General features: G+C 36.4%; 1 protein-coding gene across 1 annotated transcript; it reads left to right on the top strand.

Annotated features, from left to right (window-relative positions):
- Positions 1-2,765: 2,765 nt before the first annotated feature.
- Positions 2,766-10,854, top strand: stx19 (syntaxin 19). Its single transcript, XM_055031445.1, has 5 exons — positions 2,766-2,951; positions 5,475-5,773; positions 7,638-7,874; positions 8,278-8,490; positions 9,866-10,854. Exons 2-5 carry the CDS (start codon positions 5,549-5,551, stop codon positions 10,100-10,102), a joined length of 912 nt encoding a protein of 303 aa, XP_054887420.1. The 5' UTR covers positions 2,766-2,951; positions 5,475-5,548; the 3' UTR covers positions 10,103-10,854.
- Positions 10,855-11,433: the final 579 nt, after the last annotated feature.

Genomic DNA, 11,433 nt, shown 5'->3' with positions numbered 1-11,433 from the left:
ATACTTGCACTCTAAAAATCTAGTACACCACTGTTTCAAATCAAGTTTATTTCATACATTTTTATTCAGGTAATTTGTGGGGTTTGTGTTTGTAACCTATATACTGTATTATAGCATTCATAGTGACACGTTTAGAAACAGCAGATGATCAGGTTCACTATGACTTTAAAGGGCACCATTTCTTTTTGGATGTTTGTGATCACATGGGAAGGTCATAGGTCAGGTCAGTCATTTGTTTGTGGAAAACATGCATGAAAGCAGCCGATGTATTAGAGTTTAATGTATTAGAGTTTTTACACTAAACTCCAACACAGGCCTGTGTTATTCTATTTTCGGAGTTAAAAGTTTTTTACAAGCGACATCGAGGACGAAGATTTTATTGCCTTTAGTGATTTGGAGACACACGGATACTTTGGTAAACTTGTTAGCATGTCATATACTGTATGCTATAGTTCTCTGAAAAACTCTTAATATGTTATGCTAACATATCAGGAATGTTCTCAGTTCATTTGAGTTGTTCATGTGTCATGTAACGTTAGCATACTGTACAACTATTCATGTTGTTGCCTCTATTCTATATTTATTACCTTTCAAGATGACATGTCTGTTCTTGGTGCTGGATTTTATCAAATAAATTTTCCTCAGAAATGCGACTTACATGCCGGTGTGACTTATACATGTATTTTTCTTCTTTCTTATGCATTTTATGGCTGCTCCGACTTGTACTCCGGAGCGACTTATAGTCCAGAAAATACTGTATGCCTTCTTATTTGAACAAACAACCACAAAAGGAAACACAACAAATTAATTAAATTAATTATTATGACATTGTATAACAATATAATAAAAATAGAAGTGTCTTACTTTTGAGTTGTTTTTTTTTTTTACTATAACATGAAACAATTGTTCAACTGCAACAAAATTATTGTGGTCATACTTTGAGGTTTCATTATAATGTAATCCAATATTTAGCATTTAACTAGACTTATGACAAAGTCTGACACTAAGGAGTTAAAAAAAAACCCCAAAAAACAATACTTAAGATTTATGTAGATCAGATGCTTTAATGTGTTTTCAATATTTTTAAAAATCTTTTCATACCAATAAAAGCAGCTTTGTAAACTTGTTTTGAATATAATTTTCCCAATCAGTATGCAGGCATCACGGTGGCACACAGACACTTGGCTTTTAGTTCAATCACATTTTGAATAGACTGGAACCAATTAAGAGATTTCAAGATGGGATCATGTTTTCCCAAAGGTTTGTGAGGTTAATCGTTCAGCAGCGATAGAGAGAAAATAATCAGAGCCAAATGATGAGTTACTAATCATCCACAGAACACAGGCTCACCTTCTGCACAGAATGCTTGTTTCCATTGTGATAAGGTTGAAAGTAAGTCGATATAAACAGAACAAGCAGTTTAACTTTATTGTCATAAGCATATCTTCCTTTTAGGAATAATTTGGGGGACATGATCTCTCCTAACTATTATTTTTATCTTTATTCTATTTTCTTTTATTTTTTGTCCTATGCAACTAAAATATAGTCTACCAAAATTGTGATCGATACTTCAGTGTTACATCATTTACAAATGAGCATTTCCATGGTGTCAGCAGAACAAGCAACAAAGCTGGTACAGCTTGTTTCATACTGGCTGACAAATAATGAGATGTTCGGGGGAAGTTTTTTTCTTTATTGGTGTCAAGAAAAGTGTTTACTCGCAAGACAAAGTGTTGCCCTAAATAAGACAAGCACCATGGTGTTGAGAACCTATTGACAGACAAAGAGACAAAACGAGAATTAGACATGAGGAAAATACTGTGACACCAGAAGCTAATTAAGGAACAATATTTTTTGGCTAAGAACTGCACTTGACTTGGTTTTTCAGGAGTTATTTTTGTTATATGCACAGACAGGTTAGTTTTTCATGAGTACGACACTCAGTCAAGTCATGCACACTCGTATCACACATACGATGGGTATGACACTCATGGAAAATCATGTTGTATAAATCTCTTGGGTTACTTTGCACAAATTTCTGAAGCAGGAACATGCATTTTTTTAGTTGTTTGAGAACGAGACAATGATTAAGTTTAATATTTGACACCGTCAGCGTTAGTATTTTTATATCCTTATTTTCAACAAAAGTGCTTGAAAACAATTAAATTGTTTCAAGTAAAATTGCTGTAGAAATCTCTTGTGCTCCATTTTTTTATTAAATTTTGAAAAAAATGATTTTCACAGAGTGGGAAAGAGCAAACTACTTTACTGCATTGTTCTGAGTGAAATACTCCCTTCCCACGTTGAAAGCATTCCTGGATATATGGGGCCTGTCAGTAGAAATTTATCAAAAATGCTCAGCAGATATACTGGGGTCTAATACTCTCAGATCAACAGAGTTTTTAGCTGGAAATTCAACCACTTCACGTAAAATTAACTCAGCATATCAGAAACCTAATGCTTAGGTTGACACCCTAACCGCAATTCCTATTGTTTGGCTTTAACTGTGTACACAATACACTTCTATTTGCTCTGCTCTATTTTCCTCTTCAAGAATTAGCCTTAGGGTAGGGTTTATGAATTCACTGTGCTCACTATGCCATTCCTGCCTCCTCATTTACTTAATCGCGTCACCTCTCATTTCTTTGTGTAAGTAAACAGGCCTTTCAACTGCTGTCTCCTTATTGGCCGTCTGCAAGGTTTTTTTTTTTTTTTTCCTTTCTGGAGAGGGGGTGGTGCTTGAAACTGGCTTCACCAGACTTCCTTAACACTCTTGAAGCTTTGAGTGGAACTTTTCTGTGAAACAGCTTTTGGTATAACTGTTGCTAAGGATTAAAGTTATTTACTTACAGCTTGTAAGGATCAACAGGAGATCATGGAGTTACAATAACTGATTCCATTGAATGTGCAAGTGGGACTCTTCACCTGAAAATCCCTGATGAAACACTGAGGTAAAGTATAAATTTCAGAATTCAACTTGTATTAATGAATTTTAACTTCCATTTAACAGTTTTTTCCAGAAATTATGATTGAAAGTATGTAAAATATAGACGTATGCTGAAACCTATGTACGTTATGTATTTGTGTTGCTTTTCTCTCTATTACCTGGGATTGTCTACTTGGAGTAATCAGTTAAAGAACATATTTGCAAGTGAAGCTCAACTGCTTGCTTGTTAATTTGTGGTACTGAAACAAGAATATGACATAATGTGTTGAGCTACACAGACAAAGGACAAATGAACAACGTACATTTGGAGAGTTCTCTGACAATACCAGCATGGAAATAGGAGAATATCAACAAATGGCTTCTGTCAGAAACATAGACAAAGGAGCAGATGTATGGAATGAAAAACCTTTTTGCTTTTTTGTAGAGCAAAGCGAGAGAGCGAGAAACAGAGAGAGAAGTTGAACTCTTTGAACCATGTTCCACTTTCTTTCGGGTTTTTAGGCTAAACACTGCAGAATGTGCTCCTAAATCCTTCCAGCGATTTTTTAATCAGCTCCTCTGTGTCGAACAGGTAGGGAGGAAAATAAAGGGCAAAATGAGGAGTTCAGCACAGAGGATACTTATTTCTGAGGTATAAGACTTTTATATTTGTTGAAACACGTACACACAAGTTGTGCTTTTAGAACCTACAGAGAAATAGGTTAGTCTGTGATTAGCAATGCTTCATTTCCTAATATCCAGACCCTCTGTTCCCACAACACAATCACATGCTCACCAAAGATTCTGCCCTGACCTCTAAGGTACAAATCTGTGTGGTATGAGGGCAGTTCAGAATGTTTGGCTCGCTGTTTTAATGCAGGAAAAATAGCTGCCAAGCATAAGTGACTTAGAACAAATTAGATTCTGTGTTGCATGCTTTCTTTCTGTACTGGATCCTAATTTAGATCTGCCAGAATAAGAATATTAAAATACCTACAATTGCTGGAGTTAGAGTTACTATACGCATTTATTTTACTTGTAATATAGTAACAGTGATAGTTTAGTTTATATGGGTACAAATGATTTTTCTAATATAATTTTTTTATTAAATGTAATTTGCATTTCATTTTAGGTGCACTTTTTTTTTTAGAAAGAAAACTGAAGTAAAGTTCCTCCTGTGTTTTTGTTGGCTTTGCTGATAAAGTCAAATGACTCAGTTCTCATGGGTAAATCTACTTCTGTCAGTCTGACTGATGGTGCAGATAAACAAGCAGATAAACTTTTTTTTTTTCCATCTGGGGGTTCTTTTTGTGGGCTCTAGTGTCCTTTATATGAAAGTAGGATAACAGGAAAGCGGTAAGGAGAGGGGGGAAGACATGTGGCAAATATTTTTGGGTCCGGCAATCGAACATGCGACGGCGCATCAAGGACTCAAGGCCTCCAAATGCGGGTTGCACTATCCCCTACGCCACTACAGCACGCCCTACAAGCAGATAAACTAAGCCTTTTTTCACTCATAATGCTTGTTTTACTTAGCTAAAGCATGCTAATTTAGTGAGAAATGACAATAGTTTTATGTAGGTTTTTTCTCTAGCAAGATTCCTAAAATAATAGTGATAACAGACAGATGTTTATGCATATTATTGCACTATTGTAATCAAGCACCTTCCACCCCTACATCCATTATCTTCGTCTATCTGAGGTCGGGTGTTGGGGGCAGCAGACTTCCCTCTGCCCTGCCTCTTGGGTCAGCTCCTTAAGCGGGAATCCCAAGGTTTTCCCAGACTCTCCAGGATGTCCTGGGTTTTCCTCTGGTTCTCCACCAGTGGGACCTGACCAGACCACCTCACCAAAACTGAAGCTTATAAAAGTGATGTGCAAACCATCAGTCCTTTACTTAACATTTGATTTTAACAGCAACTGTCATCAAAGTAATTTATTATCCACTATATAATTTTGGATAAAAATCTTTTAAAAAATTTTTTATAATCAAGTTTTGAAACTTAATATATGATTTGCTCGTGTCTTTTTGCCCCTTTGCTGTTTCTTGTTCACGTAATTCATTTTGTTTCCACCTTCTTGCATGTCATACTTATGAATAAACTACTTTTGTATCCATTTACTTAACCATCTTATCTTATTTAGGTAGTGATACATTTCAATACATTGAGAGAAACATTTTCTTTAACATGCAAGCTTGTGTTAATTGTACTGATTAATGTGCTGAAGTCTCTTGTGAAACACAAGCATTTTTGCCCTCTTATCAAGTCAGTACAACTCCAGCAATCACAAAATTATGTTTTCTTAAAGAAGAAAACAACATTGAAAAATATTTTAAATGAGTGAGATGTTTTAAAAATTGTTTGAAAGGAACTTGGGAAGCAGCGATTTTGGTGAAGGCCTGGATCTGTAACGATAAACCACCTAAAAATAATTTCAGTGGTGGCTGAAATTCTCAACAACTTTTCAATTTATTTCTTCCAGTTATTACGAGACATGGACAGGTGTGTGTCATAATGAACCTCACAAGTTTGTTCTTTCTTTTCAGGATTATCCCATCAGCACTGCCGATTTCAGCATCTTCAGAAAACATCTTAGTTTTGAAGAGAGGGGATTTCCACAATGAGAGATCGATTGGAGGAGCTTCACCAGACAGCTCAGGAGTTGTCAGGGACAACAGCCGGCCCTGCCAATCCTTTCTCAGAGGAGGGTGACGATGAAGATGAATCTGTGGAAGCTGGGACCATTACGCAGCAGGCCGTGGTGTTTGAGGAGGAACCGGTCATTCAGAATTTCCTCTCCGAGGCTCAGCAAATCAGAGATGACATCTCAACACTTGAAACAGAGGTCAGGTGGAAAAAAACAAAAAAAGAGAGCCAGATTAAAGTATTCATACCTTGTGAATAGTGCATCAAGTTTCCACACATTTCTTCTGGAGGTGAAAGGGTTATGGATGTACTTGCTTTGCACATGTACAGATGGAATTGACAATTATTTCCTAGCACAACAGCTCAAGAATAGTCTGACAGGATGTCTGAAAGGACCAATTTTTAAGTGTTGCCACAGATTCCAAAATGAATTCAGGTCTGGGATTTGACCATTCGGTTATTATGACACATGAATATGCTTTGTTCTAAGCCACGCCATTGTCACTTTGTCTTCAACTGTCCGTGACATGTTCACTGCAAAAACACAAAATCGTACCAAGTGTTTCTATCAAGTTTCTTGAGCAAATTTCTCAATACACTTAAATATGATAACACTAACTTAAAAGTAACTTTTCATCAATAGAGAGGAGTTAATTCTTGTATATTGATAAAAACTACTAGTTTCAGTGGCAGACATTTTCTCTACAACCAAGACAATTTTTCTTTTCCAAGTGAAATATAGTATTATAGGCCAGAAGAACTAGTAATTTTTATTAATATGCAAGTTACTTGCAAGTCAGATTTTTATATTTCTAGGGTAATAAAATATTTGAACTAGAAACTACAGAAAACATAAGATTTTGGGTTATTGCAGTGTTGGACCCCCATTCCAGCCTTGTCTTCTATTTGGTTTTCTTTCAGGATTGCCACTTGCCAAGCTTAATCCATAATCCCTATGTCACTGCTAAAGAAAACCCGCTCTACATCACCACTGCCACCACCAAGTTTTAATCTGGGGATGGAATGTTCAGCGTTATATAAAGTGCTGTTTTTCCACCATGAATAGAATTTTGCACATGGGACAAAATGTTCACTATGTAACGGTCTCAAGTTCATCTTTAGCCACAGGTTTACTTTTTCTGCTACAAAATTTGTGGCAAACTCCAAACAGTATGTTTCCAGTTGTTGCAGTTTTCTACAGAATAATGCCCGTTTAGATGTCCAAAGCTTGAAATATTGTTTTGCAGCCTAAACTTGCTGAAGTTTTCTCCTCTATTAACGTGTTGCTTGGTTTTTGGGATGAAGTTTTGAACGATTTGATCTAATTTTACCCAATCACTAAAGTTTTGCCATGACATATGTAATGCACCTGCTTGATGAATATTACTGGAAACGACTCTGAGCGGATTAGGTCCATAATGACTCAGTATTTGAAAGCGTGTTCAACATGGAGTGAATGGCTTCACTCAATTCCTCCACTGCCTTTCCCAAGATGCCATCTTACCAAGGCAAACTACAATTCTTAAACTGTGGAGAAAATGGATGTAATCTTTCACACTTTTTCTGTTCGCTTATTTGCCCGGTGGAAGTTTTACCAGTAAAATCCAAGCAGGAGCGCTGAAGGGAGATGAGAATAGAACTGCGCGGAAAAGCAATGGCCAGGCTGACAACAGACAAGCGATATTATTACTTATTAAAGAAGTTGGCTGCAATGTTTTTTTAAAAGGGGAGTGAATACAAATATACTATACTTTTTGCTTATTAATGAAAGCTTTTGAAAAGTATTTCTGATTTTCCTTCAAAATTCAAGTTATGTGTTTCTCTCTCACAAAACATTTACTAAAGAGAAGATTTGTGGCTGTAACATAACCACCAGCTATTATGATACGTGAAGAAGACTCAAAAACTCATTTTGCTATTTATATTCCTCTTGTTCATTAGCTTTTTTTAAATGATAAAATTACATATTTGGTAACTCATATTTAACACGGAGGACTGACTTGAGATTTTCTTTTCAAGTAATGTTTGTGGCTCATACTGAAACGTTACATCTACTGCTGAAGGTCCTGAAGTTCTGTCAGCAGCAGAAGACCCTGGTGGCAACCATGCGTCGCTTCAGCGTGATGAAGAAAGAGAGCAGCATAACACGAGACATCAAGCTGCAGGCCGAAAGCCTCCACCGCCGGTTAGACGCCCTTTCAAAACAAGCCCAAAGAACTGAAGACCAGCTGGGAACTAATGCTGTCGCAGTGAGAATACAACGCTCCCAGCATGCAGCTCTGCATCGCAGATTTCAGCAGGTCGGAAAGGACAGCTTTCCTTTTGCATTTGACACTTGAAAACAACTCTGTTTCGCTACCTCTGCTCTAAAGCTTCATGAATTCACATGAATAGAAGATATGCTTCAATTCATTGAAAAATGGAAAGATTGAAGATGACAATAAGAAATCTTTTTATCTCTCTGTAAAAATCTCTACATTGGAGTAAACGTCCTTATCTAAAAACAGCACTGAAAGAACTGACACACATATAATTACTTATTTTATGTCTTTCTACAACATGTGCAGATGCACATAGTGTGATGAAGCTGAAAAATATCTAATAAATTATGGATATGTTAAAAAAGATGGAGGTGAAATACCCTCTCATTCTTCAACCCCCGCCCTCCTTTCTCATTTTCTCTTTTGCTATAATTACTTCCAGGTGATGCGCCAGTATAATGAAGGTCTGCTGACCAAGCAGGATCGTTGTAAGCACTTCATTATGCGGCAGCTGGAGATATTGGAAAGGAATGTAACAGAGGAGGAGGTGAATGAGATGGTCGCCACAGGAAATTGGGAGGTGTTCAACGAGAACTTGCTAAATGATGTCAGAATCACACGGTCACAACTGTCTGAGATCGAACAGCGACACAGGGTGAGAGCAAAAAAGCCCAAAAAGGGTCATGAAGTCTTTAAACAATTATACTTCCTAAAGAGCTAAATGCAAAGATTTGGATAAAATAAATCTTATTTTAACATTAATCGTCTTGACAAACCTGTCTTTGTCAATATCAAATAAAATTTACCAAAGAAAACACAAATCTTTCCTAATCAGGCCCCCTCACATTTGATTAAGACCAGCAGTGACTAGTTACCAATTACATCTACTCAGTTACATTTACATGAGTCACTTTTTGGAAAAAGAAATGTACTGTAGGAGTTTTATTCTACTGTACTTCATACTTTTACCAGATTGATATTATGAAGTATTGCTACTTTTTTTTTTTTTTTTTTTTACAATTTCTGGATATTCCACCCACTGAGATTAACCTAATGAATTATGTTAATAGAAGATGCATGAGATACAGAGACAAACCTGCAAGCTTCACTATTTGAAAGTTATTTTCTATTATTGTCGTTCAAAAAGTTACAGGAAATACTTCATGTTGTCACTGGAAGTACTTCACATTGCCTTCTGAGAATTAATTAACATAAGCTTTGAAATGAAAAATATGGTTTGGAACTGTGTTTTTTCTCTTGTAGTGCAATTGTTATTAATTTATTTTCATTTTAATCTTTAAAATAACAATATTTGCACATGTATTTTTTTCTGGTTGATTATATCGTCATAAAATACTAAGTCAGATCTTTTTACTGAGCATTTTCTTTAGCTACTTTTAACTTGAGTGAAATTATATTGGCGTAGTGCTACAACTTTTGAATGTCAATGGATTCTTATTTCAGAGTGAAGGGAAGAATGAGCCTGATGCTCTCTTAGGTTTTCCTTTTGTCTTGTTTGGAAGACCTATCACAACACTGCAGTAGGATGTTTCCTAACAATTCTAGAAATGTTTCTATAAATGGAGAAGGATTCTGCATTTCCGCCATCAGTTTGACTTTCACTTTGGAAGCAGGATCACTATTAGTATTTTTCTAATTTTATCAGCAGTGCAAGAGAAGCGAGAGTTTTCTGTTTAAATTGAATAAGTGGTTTTGTGCAATAATGGTAGCGTTTTGTGGCAAAAATCAGGCACTCCATCATGCACTACATGCTCTAGAAGACTCAGCACAGACTATTCATGTTCTGGCTCATTTTTAATATTTTGCTCTTAATCCAAGGTAAAGGGGCCCAAAGAGGACATAACCTTGTCAAATACTCTTTAAAAATGTAAAAATAAAACAAAAAAGAGAGGAAATCTAAGTCTGAGACAAGGTCACTTTAAGAGTTTGTAGATTATGATCTCCATTACCTGCCTAATGTCTTTTTTTATGTCTGTTATAATATTTATGTTATCTTCCTCCACACCCAGGAACTCTTGAGCCTGGAGAACAATATGAAAGAACTAAGAGACCTCTTCATGGATATCTTCATGCTTGTAGAGGAACAAGGGGCTGATATTGAACACATCCAAACTAATGTTGAGCGAACACAAGATTACGTTGCTGCAACTAATGAGAAGTTCAAGGCGGCTGCAAGATATAAGAAGAAGAACCCGATTCGACAGCTGTGCTGCTGCTGTTGTCCTCCTTGGAGATGCTGCATGTGAAACAAGAGCATTTTGTGCCTGAGAGTTTCCTCCAAATAAGGTTTTATTTCAAACACTTGTGACTAACTTGGAAGTCAGCAACACAAGTGACATTAAAAGGAAGGTAAAAGTGTTGACGTTGTTGCTGCTGCTAAGAAAGAGCAATGGTGAGTAGAGACGCAGCAGAGCACAGAAAACAATTAGAGAGGAGGGCAGGAATTGCTATGGGAAGGTACTTGTTTCTTTCAGGAGGAGGTGAAGTGACTGCGATTGGAAGAGACAGTTCAGTGAGTTCTACTCACCAACATTCTTGTTTATTGGAGACCTTCACTGTCATCTGACAGAGGTCACAAACAAGAGGAGGCTACTGACACTGCTGGATCAGCAAAAACAATATTCCAGCCTTTTTACTGAACAGTAAAGCACTGTTTTTCCCCTCTGCCATAAGAATCCTAATGGGGAAAGAATTGTTTTTTAAAAACATGCACTTTCCAGGATTCACTTTTCATTTTGGGGGCGTGAAGCAAAATTTTCTCACAATGAGAAGAATTTTATTTTCAGAAAAAAAAAAATATTTTGCATACATTTTATTTTTGGCAACGTATTAATTAAAAAAATACCTTTGAACATGTACTGTATTTCAAGTCCTAATCATCTTTAACTATATTTTTTATTAATAAATGCAGTTTTATATGAATAGAATACAAATAGTTCTGGGATGACAAAAACCTTTGAATATTGCTAATTTTAGAAGTCACTGACCATTTAAATGAAATGTAATACATCATTTTTCAAAGTTTTTTTTTTGTGTCTGATATAAATTTAAAATCTGAATCAAATCTGTAATTTCTTTAGATGAGACCCCAGTCAGCATACTAAGATGTGTTTTATTATATAAGTGAGTATTGGCCTCAGGGAAAGAAGCCTGAATTCTGGGAATTTTACATTTAACAAAACCCATAACAAAACTTATCTCTCACGATTTCCTTGAATTTAGCTAAGACTGTTAATTCACAACTTCAGCAAAAATAATGGGAAATGAAGTGCTGACTAATGCATTCATCATCGCTCTGGCTCCCTGGTGAACCGTCCTCTATCCAGAGAAGACGATGGCGTTCCTCTGTGACTCAGCGGCCAACGGTCTCCGGTGTCCACAGCAAAATACAGGTGCAGCTGGGTGTGTGAGTGAGAGCCAGCCTGGAAAATCCAGTTGGGCCACTTTTCCCAGATAGCAGCAGGTTAAGTTGTGAGAAGTGTATAAACAGAACAGTTAACCTGTAGCAGATTGCTCCTCCTCGATGAATGTTTTCGTTTCCTATGATTCTGTCTCACAAGCATTGAAACAAATAGAG

The sequence above is a fragment of the Poeciliopsis prolifica genome, unplaced genomic scaffold (genome assembly GCF_027474105.1).
Source record: "Poeciliopsis prolifica strain line A6 unplaced genomic scaffold, Auburn_PproV2 SCAFFOLD007, whole genome shotgun sequence".
In the NCBI taxonomy this organism is placed as follows: Eukaryota; Metazoa; Chordata; class Actinopteri; order Cyprinodontiformes; family Poeciliidae; genus Poeciliopsis; species Poeciliopsis prolifica.
Note: the sequence above shows the minus strand (reverse complement) of the source record. Positions and strands in the feature narration are given on the sequence as shown.

What these genes read in the sequence shown, in the direction of transcription:
- stx19 (XM_055031445.1), top strand. Translation starts at nt 5,549, where the DNA reads ATGAGAGATCGATTGGAGGAGCTTCACCAGACAGCTCAGGAGTTGTCA. An exon ending in TCTCAACACTTGAAACAGAG is followed by an intron (nt 5,774 to 7,637) that starts GTCAGGTGGAAA and finishes CTACTGCTGAAG; the next exon opens with GTCCTGAAGTTCTGTCAGCA. An exon ending in AGATCGAACAGCGACACAGG is followed by an intron (nt 8,491 to 9,865) that starts GTGAGAGCAAAA and finishes CTCCACACCCAG; the next exon opens with GAACTCTTGAGCCTGGAGAA.